This window comes from Lissotriton vulgaris, chromosome 7 (genome assembly GCF_964263255.1).
Source record: "Lissotriton vulgaris chromosome 7, aLisVul1.2, whole genome shotgun sequence".
NCBI classification, from domain to species: domain Eukaryota; kingdom Metazoa; phylum Chordata; class Amphibia; order Caudata; family Salamandridae; genus Lissotriton; species Lissotriton vulgaris.
The window spans coordinates 1,771,900,963-1,771,918,225 of record NC_141695.1 but is presented as its reverse complement, the minus strand read 5'-3'; the positions used below and the strand labels follow the sequence as shown (position 1 = coordinate 1,771,918,225).

At 46.2% G+C, this 17,263-nt stretch overlaps 1 protein-coding gene across 2 annotated transcripts in view; it reads right to left on the bottom strand.

The window, feature by feature from the left end:
• LOC147706641 (uncharacterized) overlaps positions 1–17,263 on the bottom strand; it is a 173,455-nt gene that overhangs the window by 64,124 nt on the left and 92,068 nt on the right. For both annotated transcript variants that reach the window (XM_086933128.1, XM_086933127.1), the window contains exon 3: positions 3,924–4,475. In XM_086933128.1, the coding sequence (XP_086789254.1) occupies positions 3,924–4,475 (552 nt within the window). The remainder of the gene's footprint in view (positions 1–3,923; positions 4,476–17,263) is intronic.

The following is a 17,263-nucleotide window of genomic DNA, read 5'->3' as shown; positions in this document are numbered from 1 at the left end:
ACACTTGCGCACTGCGGTCTGTCTGCTGCAGCCTGAGTGTACTGTCACTCAAGCGGCAGCAGGCCACCCCCCTTGCGCATTCTGAAATCGCCGAGTGTGTCCCGGCGGCTGACTCGCAATCTATTGTAAGGATTGCAGCGGCGGCCGCGATGGGGGTCCATGTGGCTGGTGGGGCTACGCCCCTACGCCCCAATGTGGTGACCTGTCTCTGACAGTCAAGGCACTTCTGAAGCAGTGACTGGTGAGCTGAGCCCCCGCTGAACTCTTTGGCGTGGGCTCATTTACATAACGTCCGGTGTTCACCATCCTGATGTGTTGCAAACACAGAAATCCAGGCAGCCCCATGATGCTGCAATTAAGAAAGCCAAGGAAGGTAACGAGGTTAAAATGGATTTAATCATACCTGATTGTTTTGTCTGCTTAGGTTTGCCTGTGTGCCTGATGCTTTTTGTGCACACGCCTGTTTGTTTCTTTCTCTGTGTGTGCACGCTCGAGAATATATACTATTGTGCGAAGCAACAGCATATAACTGTATGGAAACTGTAAATATCATAAAACAAACAAATGTTAAAACATCACCGCAATTAGCTTTCCTTTTGTGTAATGAGTTAACCCTTTCTGTTTATAGAAACGCATTTCTCATCAGTTTTGGTAGCTGCTGCCACTAGTACTGAAGTTAATAGGTATAAGCATGTCTTGCTCTTAACCCCGGCCCTAGCCCCGCCCATTCGCCGCATTTTAATGAGTACCTGTACTATTTTATTCCCATTTAAAGCACTGGAGCAGAGGTGTGTCAATGTCCATCACAGAGGAGCAGGTGTGTAGCCTTGTCAGAGGAGCAGAGGTGTGTCAATGTCGGAAGGATATATGAAGTTACAACGCATATAATTCACAAAGCATACCATTACAACAAAACTTTTACAAAGAAGGATCAATTATAACGCATGCTATTACAACGCAGCTGCTGTTACAACGCATGCCTTTACAACGTAAGTATGGGTATGTATTTTTTTTTAATTAATGAGAATGTAATTGTAGTGTAAGTGTGGGATACTGTAGGGGTTACAATTACTATTCTAATTCCTGGGGGGCGTAATAGTAGGGCAAGTGTTGGATAGCTCAGGGGTTAAAATTACTATTCTAACTCCAGGTGGGTGTAATAGTAGGGTAAGTGTTGGATAGTGTAGGGGTTAAAATTACTATTCTAACTCCAGCCGGGTGTAATAGTAGGGTAAGTGTTGGAAGGTGCAGGGGTTAAAATTTAATTAAATACCTACCCATACTTACGTTGTAATGGCATGCGTTTTAATGGATCCTGCGTTGTAAAAGTTTTGTTGTAATGGTAGTGCGTTGTTTTAGTTGCGTTGTAATGGCTGTTTCCCATGTCCGAGCAGAGGAGCAGGTGTGTAGACTTGTGACAGAAGCAGGGTTGTGTCAATGTGCATCACAGAGAAGCAGGTGTGTAGACTTGTGAGAGGAGCAGAGGTGTGTCAACGTCCGAACAGAGGAGCAGGTGTGTAGACTTTTGAGAGGAGCAGAGGTGTGTCAATGTCCGAACAGAGGGCCGGTGTGTAGACTCTGACAGAAGCAGAGTTGTGTCAATGTCCATCACAGAGGAGCAGGTGTGTAGACTTGTGACAGAAGCAGAGTTGTGTCAATGTGCATCACAGAGAAGCAGGTGTGTAGACTTGTGAGAGGAGCAGAGGTGTGTCAATGTTCGATCAGAGGGCCGGTGTGTAGACTCTGACAGAAGCAGAGTTGTGTCAATGTCCATCACAGAGGAGCAGGTGTGTAGACTTGTGACAGAAGCAGAGTTGTGTCAATGTCCATCACAGAGGAGCAGGTGTGTAGACTTGTGAGAGAAGCAGAGGTGTGTCAATGTCCATCATAGAGGAACAGGTGTGTAGACTTTTGAGAGGAGCAGAGGTGTGTCAATGTCCGAACAGAGGAGCAGGTGTGTAGACTTTTGAGAGGAGCAGAGGTGTGTCAATGTCCGAACAGAGGGCAGGTGTGTAGACTCGTGACAGAAGCAGAGTTGTGTCAATGCTCATCACAGAGCAGCAGGTGTGTAGACTTGTGACAGAAGCAGAGGTGTGTCAATGTCCATCACAGAGGAGCAAGTGTGTAGACTTGTGACAGAAGGAGAGGTGTGTCAATGTCCATCACAGAAGGACAGGTGTGTAGACTTGAGTGTGAGAGAAGCAGAGGTGTGTCAATGTCCATCACAGAGGAGCAGGTGTGTAGACTTGTGAGTGGAGCAGAGATGTGTCAATGTCCGAACATAGGAGCAGGTGTGTAGACTTGTGAGAGGAACAAAGGTGTGTCAATGTCCATCACAGAGGTGCAAGTGTGTAGACTTGTGAGGGAGCAGAGGTTTGTCAATGTCCACCACAGAGGAGCAGTTGTGTAGATTTGTGAGGGAGCAGAGGTGTGTCAATGTCCATCACAGAGGTGCAAGTGTGTAGACTTGTGAGGGAGCAGAGGTTTGTCAATGTCCATCACAGAGGAGCAGAGGTGTGTCAATGTCCCTCACAGAGGAGCACTTGTGTAGACTTGTGAGAGGAGCAGAGGTGTGTCAATGTCCACCACAGAGGAGCAGTTGTGTAGATTTGTGAGGGAGCAGAGGTGTGTCAATGTCCACCACAGAGAAGCAGTTGTGTAGACTTGTGAGAGGAGCAGAGGTTTGTCAATGTCCATTACAGAGGAGCAGAGGTGTGTCAATGTCCCTCACAGAGGAGCACTTGTGTAGACTTGTGAGAGGAGCAGAGGTGTGTCAATGTCCACTACAGAGAAGCAGGTGTGTAGACTTGTGAGAGGAGCAGAGGTGTGTCATTGTCCATCACAGAGGTGCAGGTGTCTAGACTTGTGAGGCAGCAGAGGTGTGTCAATGTCCACCACAGAGAATCAGTTGTGTAGGCTTGTGAGGGAGCAGAGGTGTGTCAATGTCCACCACAGAGAAGCAGTTGTGTAGACTTGTGAGAGGAGCAGAGGTGTGTCAGTTTGCATGTCAGAGGAGCAGGTGTGTAGACTTTTGTGAGGAGCAGAGGTGTGACAATGCCCATCACAGAGGTGCAAGTTTGTAGACTTGTGACAGGAGCAGAAGTGTGTCAATGTCCATCACAGAGGAGAAGGTGTGTAGACTTGTGAGTGTGAGGGAGGAGAAGTGTGTCAATGTCCACCACAGAGGAGCAGGGTGTAGACTTTTGAGAGTGAGGGAGCAGAGGTGTGATAATGTCCCCAACAGAGGAGCAGTTGTGTAGACTTGTGAGAGGAGCAGAAGTGTGTTCGTTTGTGCATCAGAGCAGCAGTTGTCTAGACTTGTGACTGGAGCAGAGGTGTGACAATGTCCATCACAGAGGAACACGTGTGTAGACTTGAGTGTATGAGGAGCAGAGGTGTGTCAAAGTCCATCACAGAGGTGCAGGTGTGTATACTTGAGCGAGGAGCAGAGGTGTGTCAATGTCCATCACAGAGGAGCAGGTGTGTAGACTTGAGTGAGGAGCAGAGGTGTGTCAATGTCCATCACAGAGGAGCAGGTGTTTAGACTTGAGTGAGGAGCAGAGGTGTGTCAATGTCCATCACAGAGGTGCAGGTGTGTAGACTTGAGTGAGGAGCAGAGGTGTGTCAATGTCCATCACAGAGGAGCAGGTGTTTAGACTTATGAGTGTGAGGGAGCAGTGGTGTGTCAATGTCCATCACAGAGGAACACGTGTGTAGACTTGAGTGTATGAGGAGCAGAGGTGTGTCAATGCCCATCACAGAGGAGCAGGTGTTTAGTCTTATGAGTGTGAGGGAGCAGTGGTGTGTCAATGTGTATCAAAGACTGTGACAGGGTGAATATGTGAGTATAATAAAGTACAGTATTCATGTAGAAACAGCTCAGAAGCAGGAGCCGGGTTGGTAAAGCTTCCATAAACACTAACCAAAGAGCATCAGGCGCATGGTGCTCTGCAGTGGACCTGCCGGCGTCATCATCTGCACCGTGTAATCTCCTATGTCACTTGGCCTGAGGTTGGTAATCCGCAGGGATCCATTCTGCAGCATCATTTCTCTGCCAGTGTACTTTGGTCCAGGTGTTGCATTTTTTATAGGTCCATGATTTGGCTTATGTATAGTTCCTTGGTCTGGCTTATATATAGGTCCATAGTTTGGCTTATGTATAGGTCCTAACTCTGGCTTATATATAGGGCCATTGTTTGGGTTATGTATAGGTCTAATATTTGTCTTATTTAAAGGTCCAAAGGATGAAGTATTCATTGGTCCAATGGTTGGCTTTTTTGAAGCTTCTAGTTTGTACGTCAGGATCACGTTGACTGGAAATGTGGCATGTGCTGGCGCTCTGTACCAGGTCAATCTCTGAAAAGGCTCATGAAAAGAAACAGACAAGAGAACCTCTCCTCCCACAACGGGTGTCTGCGGGACCAGGGTGATGTGCACATGGGCTGCAGATTCTCGAATCCCAAAACTCAGTAGAGCTAGAAAGAGGAAAGAAAAGTTAGCAAATCTAAGAGAACTGTGTGAGGTCAAAGGAGAGCAAAACATCTATGACCAACTTGCAGAGGCAGTTTCTCAAAAGGCCAAGGTTATTCAAAGAGCATTGCATTGGCTAAGATTGCGTAGGTAGGAATAGGTTGCAGAGAGGCATGTGAGGTGGTGTGCATGTTTTGTGGTCCACCTGTATCTATAGCGTACTCTGTAGGGTCAGCAGCAGCCAGAGCTTTCTCTCTCCACTTCTACTTGTGTCCCACATGAACTGCTCCTTGCAGTGAAGAGAAGCTGTCCACCCCTTCCCACATCCAGTGCTTGTCCTGTGGTCTTTGACCCTCAGATCTGACATACAGAAACCAAGAGTAGATTCCCCCTGAAACCAGCTGCTATGGAGATGTAGCACCTTGAAAAGAAAAACACTTTGAATTCATTCACACCCACCCAAAAGGTATTCGGTGTCTTTACATTTGAGGGATCAGATGAAGATCATTTACTCCAACTTGGATGCAAGCTGCCATTGCAGCATATCCAGCCTTCACATTTTCATGCTTGGATCTCTGCACCTGCCCACAAATGTAGAGACTGGCGAGGACCAGAGGCAGCAGCCTTGTCTGACTCTCTTCTAAGACGATGGACCATACACGCTGTTGGAGAACTGATAAGACCCAGGAGCACCAGACCTATTTCTTCCACCAACAGAAGGACCCCCATGGCCTGATTGGCTCTTCCTTGTGAGTGGCTGCCCAACCCCCATTCCACACACTGTCATTGGTTGCTTCAGTCTACTGATCCCACTTCACCTGGGGAAGACATTTGTGATAAAGTTCTGGAACAACACAAACAAATGGATAAACTATTGGGCAAAAGAGGCCGCACTGCGGGATGGCTGCCTTCTGAGACAGCTCCGCCGGGCAGGTGCTAATTATATGAAAATCAGCATCTAGCGGACATGTGAACATCAGCAAACAACTGATATTATCATCGGAAGGCACCAGGCATGAGATGAGACCGCCGGAACTGTGCAGAAATGCGGAGGCGGCTGTTGAACGGGAAAAATTACGATCCAGAAGAGATTCATGGTCTTGACAAGATGGCAGCGCCCTAGCAGGAAGAAAACCAATATGTGCTTGGGGAGAAAGTAAGACTGCACTTAAATGCAGGAAACAAGCCAGTGAGTACCCCAAACGACTCATGTTCTTTAAAATCCGGAAGTCTCACGCATGAATGTACAGCCCCGGTGTGCGGACTAGGAGACTCGAGTGCAGCGCGATTATCTGTGACGCATTATATGAGGCTTGAAATGGCGGGCGGACAAACAAAACAACACTGTTGAGCACTGCTGAAGGTGTTCCCTGTGGACACCACTGCCGTCTGATACAACATTACTTGCGGACTTGACATATAGGCATGTGGAGCCTGTAAATATTGTGTAAAACACGCATAGATGGCAAGAGCAAGATAAAACTAAGACCCAGGGACCGTTCTGGATCGCAACCAAGATGGCCGTGCCCTAGTAGTGAGAAGAACACTGTTCCGCGCTTAGAGAAAGCACAAAGCGGCACTCAGACATTAAATACATGACAGTGTGTACTCAAAGTATCTCCTGATTCTTAAAAATCGGGAAGCTCCACCACTGTAAGAACATTTCCTAATGTCAGAACTGGGTGTCACAAGTAAAGCGCGGCCACAGGGGGCATATTGCCTGGAGATTAAAATGGCGGGAGGACAAGCATAAAGAAACCCTTGGACATTTCATGGCGCATTTCCGGGACGCAGCGCGGCCGCCTCCGGACACAATGCCTGGGAACTAGACAGATGGACATAAAGAGCTTCCATTCTGTGAGTAAACGGAGCCCCGACACAATCGTTATCACTATCATTGCCAGACATGCGAAAATTGAATTGTCGGTGCTCTGGTAATAGTGCTCAGCGGCTGCATATCTATTGATCATAAAGTGGTAAGTGTGGAAGCTGTGGAAATAGGGGGCGGCGCTTGTGTATTCAAGCCACGCTACGGGGCGGGTATATGCCTTGGAATTAGACACTAAACTGCATCAAAACGTCTGGTGTGCAGCCTGGTGGGCAATTGGGTGAGACCATAATGCTGGGATTTAGATACACCTTCGACTTGTTGTGCTTGTCACTGCGGGGGATTCTGGAGTAAAACCGCGCTTCCCATTTGAACATGCTGGAGTTGTGAAGCATAATAGAGTGATGGTGCCCATTGCGCTGTTACAATAACGTATGCGGAGCACTTCAACGAGTCATCTGCGAGGTTCTGACATTGAGCTTCTCCGAAAAACAGTGTGCATTGGTGGCCTGCTAGAGCGTTTAGAAATCCGACGGAGTGCAGGGCCGGGGTTACAGCAAACCTCACAGCGAAGAAAACTTTGTTGAACATCAATGCCCAGTATATGGGCGGTGTCCTCACCCTATTTCTCGAGCAATGTGGTAAGCCAACATGGGTAAACCGGACAAGCAGCAATCTAAATTGCCCTTTGAATCGAAAAAAACCACGAAAAACCCGACAGCTACATCGGATGCAGAGCCGGATACTGATGGGGGACTAAATGCTGGCATGGAAGGAGTATTGCAGGCTATCCAACAAAGTCTACAAGACATTAATGGTAAGCTGGACACCATCACCCTACGGGTTGATAATATGGCTGCAAAGCTGGTCAAACACGGAGAACGATTGGTTGAAGCTGAAATGCGCATATCTGCAGTAGAGGACGAATCACATGGCACGACCACGGAATGCAGAGAAATGGAAAAGGTGTTGGACACTATAAAAAACAAGGCGGAAGATTTAGAACCGCGCTCTCGCAGAAACAACATTAGAATAGCGGGAATTCCGGAGCCCACCAACACGGGCTGAATGGAACCGTATATAGAGGAACTCATCCGCAACGTGTTTGGCATGGAGCAACTCTCATCTGTTTTCCTAATTGACCGCGCGCACAGATCCCTGGCCCCAAGACCGAAGCCAGGTGCCGCCCCATGACCTATAATAGCTCGAGTTCTCAACTACAGAGATCGGGATACAATATTGCGGTTGGCTCGTGAAAAACAGAAGATAAACTATCAAGGCAATAACTTAGAATTTTATCAGGATTTCACGATGACTGTCCAGCTGGCGAGAAAGGAGTTCAGCCCCATGAAAAAGAAACTGTGAGACATGGGAATAGAATGCGCCATGCTATACCCGGCCACACTGAGGGTTACCCATGACGGTCAAGCCACAATTCTACAAACACCGAAGGCTGTGCAGGACTATCTTAAGAAACTCAACACCAGGCGGAAGGAACAGCACAGAGAAGAGTGACATCAAGATACAGAGTAATAGACTGCATAATGTCAGCACTATTTCAACATGAGTATGACTGTAACTGTGTACGTCAATGCTGCAAAGGAGTAATGACCTCCGGCACAGATCATCATGAACAGCACTGTTGCTCAGTGAGGGCTAGCGGCACGTGGAATGACTGCGGAGAAAACACTGAATGCAGGGCATCGCTACCTGACTGCCGCATGTCGGGACAAAGGACATGTGGTTGCACCAGGTGGTCATTCATAAATTCCGGACTAAGGAGTTGGCGGAGTCTGCATTGCCGGGACGGATAGGTATATGCTGCCACACAGTAACAGCTTGCTAAACATCTTTGTGGGTTGCGTATGTTTTATTGTGGGTCTTCAATTCTTTATATGATGCACATCGAATGCCTAAACTGAACGATACAACTTAGTTGTTAAAACATATATAGGTTGGATAATAGAAAAATGTCCGCAGTTATGTATTATACCTGGCCACATCCATTAAATTGGATGGAGTTGTGTGACCTAGGTGGACCCCCTAGGCAGGTGTACCTCATCTAAAGTTAAGTTATGTTATCTATTTTTAGGGGATCGTGTCTTTGGCATAGTTGGGTTGCTGAAGTGGGCTGGGGGTGGAGGGTGAGGTATTGGACAGGTTTTTGTAGACCAATGCACTTGAGAGACATCGCTGTGTTACAAACTCATGCTATGCAATGCTGCATCATTAGATTTACTCTGGATGTTACAATTGTAGTGTACTATAAGCTTCATACCCCATCATGTTTAATTACACTGTTTGAAAATGTCTACTGAATTACTATACTCAAAAAAATTGTCTTTGTTAACTTGGAATGTAGGGAGACTGAACACTCCAAAAAAGATACGACAGGTATTTGCATATCTAGATCGTCATCAGATAAATGTTGCTCTCCTGCAGGAGACACATCTGACGCCAACAGGTACTAGCAATGTGGGGCGGCGCTGGGTGGAATCAATACATATGTCATCATATTCCTCTTATACTAGGGGTGTTATCATATTGGTAAAAAAAGGTATACAATTCCATATAGATACTACTGACTCTGATGCAATGGGGCGCTATGTAATAATAACAGGTACATTAAGAGGCTGCAAACTTGCCATAATTAATACGTACGGACCAAACATTGATCATCCTGATTTCTATATAACTCTAGAGAGGAAAATATGTGCCTTACTTGACATTCCACTAATTTGGGGGGGAGACTTTAACATTGCATTGCAAGGTGACAAGGTCCGGTCAGGGAAGACAAATGAACCACATAAGCGAGCTCTGTGTAAATTGAAAGATATTATGTCTGTAAACCAACTTACTGATATTTGGAGAGACCGTCATCCTGAGACAATAGAATCTATGCATATATCAGTGGCAAATAATAGTTGGTCACGTATTGACTACTGGTTGGTTTCTGATGATGTCATGTTGTGGGCAAACTCTGTGAAGTACTTGGCCCGGACATTGTCGGATCAGAATCCGGTCATGCTAAACATAACAATATCACATTACACCCTGCCACCGTACAGTTGGCGGTTTAATGCGAAAGCACTGCTAGACCCAGTATACACAGACACGATTAGTCAGGCTATAACAGACTACTTTGAGTTTAACCAGCCGAGCACGGAGGACCCTGGGCTTTTGTGGGAAGCATTCAAAGCCAACATTAGAGGTACATGCATAAGCACTGCTGAAGGTATACTCAGAGATATCAGGAGGCAACTAGCACTACGAGAAGAATAACTGCGAGCGTTGGAACTAGACTATGGGCGTACGGGCTCAACTAAAGTATTCGGTGATATAAGAGTTCTCCTGACAGAATACCAGACGTATGCTGCTGACGAGCTTTAATATATAATGAAAACCTATGGGGAAGGTGGGAGACCAGGCAAAGCACTGGCTAACAAAATCTGTTCTGGACCTGCACCCCAGATAGTGAAAGCGATTAGAGACGCGAACGGTAACCTAAAATACGACACACAGGAAATACTGCTGGAATTTATGACTACACACGGTAATTTGTACACTACACAGCACTCCGTAACTACAGAGGAAATATGAGCGTATCTGGCGGATGTAACCATAGCGTGGTTATCTGCCGCGCAGAGAGAATATTTGGCATTACCAATTACTGTAGAAGAGGTAACTGAAGTCATAAAGCCAATGCCCAATGGTAAGGCACCGGGCCCTGACGGATTCAGCTGCGAATTCTATAAAACATTTGTGGATAAATTAGCGCCTCACTTGGTGGAATTATATGGGGATGCACATAAAAAAAAGATATTACCGTTGACACTGAAGGAGGCTCTGTTGATCACACTATTAAAACCCAACAAAGATCCGGAATATTGCGAATCGTATTGACCGCTATCTTTAATAAATGTGGATACTAAAATTTTAGCCAAAATATTGGCCTCTAGACTTCAGCCCCTATTAACTGGCCTGATTCTAAGCATGGGCGGAAAATCCGTTACGCTCGCAGATTTTGCGGATTTTCGGTAAATTCGCAATCCGCGAGATTCGCGAATTCCCCGCAAAATCCGCAAATCCGCGAGCAGCGGATTTTATGGCTTGCTCGCACTGTTCGCGTGAGTTCGCGGCTTCCCAGTTCAACTTCGCGCCCCGCGAATAAGCGCTAAATTGCAGAAATACGATCTTAGCAAAACTGAAACTACTTACCAGGTTCAAAAGTTCAAGCTCATCATTAGTAGCATTTCCTGTAGTGCTTCCTGAGAGGCCCCTCCAGAGTTCAGTTGCCTACTTGCAACTATTATGTGACCCTGCTCTGACCCTCAGAATAGTTACACAAAGGTCCTGAATTACAGCTAAGGCAGACAAGCAGGAGCCAGGCTGGAAGTTCAAATCCAGTGACACATTAATCAGCCCCTAATTCATTATTGTCCGTTGGGGCAGGGCAGGTGTTGTAACTAATTTTGCAACAATGAAAGCACTTAGCAAGTGCAAAATATCACTAATCAGAAAGCACTAAGGAAGCAGGTGCCAGCTAAAAAAATATTCTGTGACACATTAATCAGCCCCAAATTAATTCAGGTCACTTGAGGCAGGGAAGGTGTGCTTTGCTTTGCCACAATAATGTACACTGGACAACCAGAGGGTGCTGTGATGAAACAGAGGGTGGCATGGGTGGGCCAGAGGGTGGCATGAGTAGTCAGAGAGTGGCAGTGGTGACAGAGAGTGGCAGTGATGAAGAAGAGTGTCCCAAACAGGCTGGACACGTAGAAACAACAAGTTCGCAAAACTTGCGACCCGACAGGTAAGTTCGCGTTTGCGAAATTGTACAAAACCCTCGCGAACTGGCAGAAACCCGCGCGAACACAAAAAAAAATCCGCAAATTCGCGAGAATTCGCGGATTTTGCGGATTGCGAGTTCGCAAATCCGCAAAATTCACGAACACGAGATTCGCAAAATTCGCCCATGCTTACCTGATTCTAACAGACCAATCCGGAGTTATCCCTGCCTGATCCACAGCCCATAACACTAGAACGCTATTTGCTCTATCACACTACCTGCTCCCGAATACCAAAGCGGCTGCGATTCTTTTAGATGCTGCTAAAGCATTTGATTCCATAGAATGGGGTTATCTGCATGCAGTACTGATCAGGATGGGTTTCCCCTCAATATTTCTGCAATGGGTGAAATTACTATACACAGCTCTGTTGGCTCGTATTAAAGTAAACAAATATATATATGGACCCATATCAATAACTAGGGGGACAAGGCCAGGATGTCCACTATCACCCTTATTATTTGCAATAGCACTTGAACCACTAGCCTGCAAAATCAGACAGAAAAATAAATTTTACAAAATAAACAAATTTATAAACTATAGCTTATTAGGGTTTAGAAGCAGAGCAACCAGCATGAGCACAGACAGGAGGTCAGCTAAATCATTTGTCAGTCTCCACAGTGAAATATTTGAACCTTCACATTCTTTAAAATACTTGGTGTGGTAGGCCTGTGGGCTCACACAGAGGATGACACTCAAACTAGAGATATTGCTCATAAATGTCTTCCTTTAACAAATAAATGTTCCCCCATGCAAAGGAAGTGGGACACAGAGGAAGATGAATAAGAGACCGATTACAATAGAAAACAACAACAGAAAATATAAAAACAAGAGCAAAGACCAGGAAGGTCAGTCACAGCCCTTGACCAGATACATGCCCAGCACACTCTTCTGAAGATGTCTCCTTGGCTGAATATAGAATTTCCCTATGAACAGCATTGTCTGGGTTCAGTTTCACAGCCTTACAAGAAGTCCAGTAATGCCCACCACTCACTCTAACAGCACTACCTCAAACCTTTTCTAACATACAGGCTCATCAAACGTCTCCTCCACATTTTTGACATAAAAGTTTTTTTTATATATGAACAAGACCACCATTCGTGAGAACCACAATATTTGTCTTCTTCCTTGCATCATACCCAAATTTCTTTTGTTTTGGCATTTGCCACATGTTTTCTGGTTAATAAAGTACAGCCAACTATGCTTCAATCTTGACCCACTTCAACATCCCCGCTGGATGTAACTCAGCTGTGGCCTCAACACTTCAAAAGGAAACACATTGGTGGAAGAGTGAGGTGTAGTTCTATAAACCACAATACAGCCCTGGTTGCATGAATGGCAGCAAAATTATTACTCAAAGCCCATCATATGAAAGCACTCATAACTGCACTCTATGTGACCATTAGTCTGAGGATGATACAATGAGCTCTTGCGAAAACTCTCCACCTCAGTGCTCACAAATTAAACTCCATTGTCAGAGACCAGAGTATCAGTTCCCCGAGGAACTCAATTTCCATAAACATTTTTGGAATAAGGCTCACAATTAAACCTTATTTGGGGTCAATTAGAATAGTAATCAACCATGACTTAGGCAAAGGATGTGTGATGAGAGAGGGAGTTGAATGCACCCATCTGGTCAATGTCAATATTTCTCTAAGGCCCAGCCTGTAAATCGATAGATTCCAGGGGGAAGAGGATACTTTGAAAGAGTTATCACTGCTGGCACAAATTAAACAGCCCTTCTCCCCTGTTTTATGTCAACTCTTGTAACCTGTGCTTGGTTAGAGTTAACCCTAATTACCTTCATGTGACTTATTGATTAACTGAAGTCTAAGACAAGTTAAGGGAACTAACTTGTCCAATCTATCCACCAGCCCATCCTCTACAGACAGTTCTTCAGCAACCCTAGAAAGAGGTTGAAGCTCACAGTCAAGGTTTTTCTCTTTTGGCGACCAGGTACCACTAGAGGCAGAACTTCTCTATTCTGCTTCAGAACACGTACACACATTTTTTTTACCTCAATAGAAGCAAACAATTCTCAAGATCCTCATCTGGATCAACATCTTCAGCTTCATTTTCCTCAGTGTCACCTTTGGTAGGTAAATTCGACAAAACGTCTTCTCTGATATCTCTACCACCCGAAATATGTAAAATATCAAACTGATATTGAGGTGCTGAGGTAGTTCTTCACTATTGTTCCTTTCAGAATGAGGCTAAATGGTTTGTGATCAGTTTGGAGGACAAAACGCTTACCCCACACATAGCTGCAGAATCATTCTGTAGCCTAGTGTGGTCCGGTGGCTGCACATTCTGACACCTCCATCATGGTCCTGAAGGAGACGCAGGCAGAGAACTACGTTAGGGTTCTAGTGGAATGCGCTGACTTCATCACACCCATAGGAAGCCTGGACGCCATAAAATCAAATGACAAACAACCTGGTGGTGATTCTATAGACACAGAGGAGGGAAGAGTAACGAGGCCAGCATGTAAGAGAGAGAGGAAGAAGCAGGAAGGTGGAAAGAAGTGGAGACCGAGGTCGGGCAGGCAGATCCAGCGAGGTGGAGGGAGAAACAAGCCAGGAGCAGAGAAGACACGGAGATGGAGGACAGAACTAGGATGGCAGTCAGAACAAGAAAGGACAGATGCATGCATACGTCCAGCTGTGGAGGTGAGTTGTTGGTTGTTGTGGCACCTACCGCTGCGGTGTTTCGTCCATGAGAGAGCAGCAGCGAGCAGTGAGCAGTGAGCAAGCAGCAAGCAGGCAAGCAAGCCGTGTGCCGCGAGCCGTGAGCCGTGAGAGGTGGTAGGAGACCGCAAGCGTCCCTACGGTAGCGGCATAAAAATCTTGAAAACCCTACGGTTTTGCAGTGGTACCGGTGAGAGGCAAGCTAGGAGACTGTGGTGCCTCTCCTGTGGTGATAGAATTCGCAAAAATCCTTTGGCAGCAAGAGGCACCAGGCAGTAGGAGACCGCGAGAGCCTCTCGCCAGTGGCAGCGGAAAGCAAAAACCTCGGCAGCGGCAGGAGCAAAAAGCAGCAAGAAGCGGTGGGAGCCACGGCAACCCTTTAGTAGCAGCGGGTGCTACGAGGTTCTTGCCCTGCACACGGAGGAATATTGGGAAACATTGGCGGTAGAGGGAGTAGTGGCGGTGAAGATTCGCGGGGACGTCAGAGACCTTCGAACCGGAAGCAGGACACAAGATACGGTGAGAGTGCCGAGGCTGCGGTGGGTGTTAGCAGCCCCCGAATAGTTGAGCATTGTGGAGGGGGGGCTGCAATTATAGAACACAGCGCGCACCTCAGCTCAGACAAACGAGAAGTGCAAAGTGCAAAAGTGCCGAAAATAGAGCTTCACATAACAGCGGTTGAAACAAGAATAGTGAGAGCCTCAGTTGGTGCTGCAGGGTGTTCAAGCGTGTTCAAATCCGTAGCAAGGCCCCCTGAACTCTTGACTCGCAGTGCTGCACTTTGGAACTCCTTTTTTTTTTTTTGAATAGCAAACTGCTAGCGAAGAACAGCCAAAGCACTAACTAAACACAAACACATGTGATTTAATAGAGCACAGGCTAATAAGCCAACAATTTGCATGACTATCCCCATAAGGAGATATACCCTGCAAGAGAACTGTGGGCGATCGGTTCTGTTGCGGCTTTGATATTGAATAGATGCTAAAAAAGACTCTGTAACCACGGAGAATCTGTGCTTTGGTGCTATAATACCATTAAGGAGCATTTAAGAACCATATAAGAACCTCGATTTGCGAATTGCGAGAAGCGGGAAAGCGAGAAAGGAGAAGCGGGATTCTGCAGAGGGGTATTGTGGTCGCACCACAATACCAATGCACAGCGACAAGTGAAAGAACTGTGCACCTGGAGCACCGGGTCACCGGGTTGCAATCCATTCTCAGAATAGCAGGCACCATGAGATCGGGCAAAGAAAGACGGAGCCTTTCATCATTAGTGAACAACCAGGGGAAAAAAAACAAAATTCTTAAGGTGTCCTCTTTCAGCCAGGAGACACTAACAAGCCAACCGAGATCTGGCTCTGAGGATGATACCCTAGTTACTCTGGTCAGGGACGCCGAACTAGAGGGATTAGTCTCAGATCAATCTAACCCACATCAAACAAAAACTAAAAAGATCTCTTTCCCAACCAAAAATCTATTCCAAATTTGCCTTTGTAAAAGATGCTGGACCAGTGCTAAACTACATGAACTCCTCGCAGAGGGACCTTCCCTTCCCTCTGCTTCCGGAGAAAACTGTCTCGACAATACCAGAAGGCATAGTGCCAGGGAGATGCTCTCCACCGGCAACGACATTGGCAACTCTCCCGGATAATGAAAGTCCTCCACAGGCCCGCCGGGCCCCTACCTCCAATTCGTCTATGTCTATGTCTATGCTCAATTCAATTACAGCAGCTATCATTCACCAACACACTGAAAAAGACGGAGCAAGCCCCATAAGGCAACCCAAACGATCAGAAGCCAATAAGGAAGTGAGAGCAAAAAGAGGCCTTGGAGCAGGCGAGCATGACGACCAAGGCAAAGAGACATCCTTCTATGAGCATCTAAAACAACTCCCACTACAAAATCAATCGCACCACTCAACACCAGTTAAAAAATCATAGTCGGAGCCCCTCGAGCTAGCTCTGGAGAAAATAACTCCACCTCGATCTAGACTCCTTGGCACAATTCTAACTGAGCAGGCCGCAAACTGGCAACAAACCAAAATTGCTACTCCACCGAATAATGTTTTCAACAAACAGCAGACTCGATCCCCGGGGACAGTTGGAACCTATTCATTCTCCCTGACAACTGAAAAATGGGAGAAGATGGTGGACACATACTCCCAGGGAAAAGGGGTGACGCTAACTCAAGACAAAGAAAGCAAACCTTACGACTCAGCAAAGATTTAAAGGATAGAAGAGAGTGGTCTATGGGCGTCACTTCTAAATACCATGACCCTCGTGACAAAAGCAATGGAATACCATTCGGACAAAATGGACATTCAATTAAACCTGCTAACTAGACTAACCACTCATGTCATTAAAATTGACACTAAGTTACTAGATTTGAATGAGCTGATTAAAAGAGTTCAATCACAAACTACAATCAGCCCGCCCAGCTGCACATGTTACTCTATCATCCACAAGTTATCCACCTTACCAAATGCAATGAGCGAACTTTTAACAGACCTCAAGTCCGTAAACAACTTGCAAAGAGAGGTGTGGGTAGCAGCAAGTAACGAGAGAAACAATCCAGTCAATGAAATGAGGGACATAACTGAGGTTGTGACCATCTCCAACTCTATCATGGACCTAAATAAATTAAACGATCAGCCAAAGGACTCGAACGAACCGAGATTCCAACAAGCAGGATGCTTATCCGTTCACCGGCCAGAAGAACATTAGCAGGCCAAGACAATTGTCGAAAGCCAGGATCAACCGGGCAATAGACAACTGACGGCTAAACAAAGAAGGAAAATGAAGAGAAAAGGGAGAAATAAGACAGGTTCCATCAAAACTTATTTCCTAGAAGTAAAAAAATCCCTGGCAGAAATAAAGGAGGATCAAGGGAGTACAAAGGAGGAATTAAGCCCCAGGTCTGGTGAGAACACCCTCCCTGCTCCCGATCTCAAGGGTTCAGAGACAACTTCTCCCAAGATCAATCATACAGAAGAACAGCCCACGAAGGGGACAGACGAAGAAGGGCTAAAATGTGACGAGCTGGTGGCGACAAACAAAAGTGTGAAAAAAACCCAGATGGTGGACCCACTTACAGTACACAACCCGGTCGCCCAAACAACTGGAGGCACTAATCCCTGGAGTCCCGCCACCTGTATCTTTTCAACAGCCAGTAAAAAATAACTTAATGTAAAGCTTGACATGGATTCTCGGACCCGGAGAGTCCAAGTCTCTGGACCAGCTGAAAATACTGCACCCGAGATTAAATCTGGTCCATTGCCGGAGAACAACGAACATGACCCCTGTGATCCTATAGTCAACTCGTGTCCCTTGACCGAGAGAGAGCAAGGTTCACAAGCCCAGAGAGTGCGGGGCTTACAAGCCTACGATATACATCAAAGTATGGGACGGGCAACAAATCATGAACTACCACAGG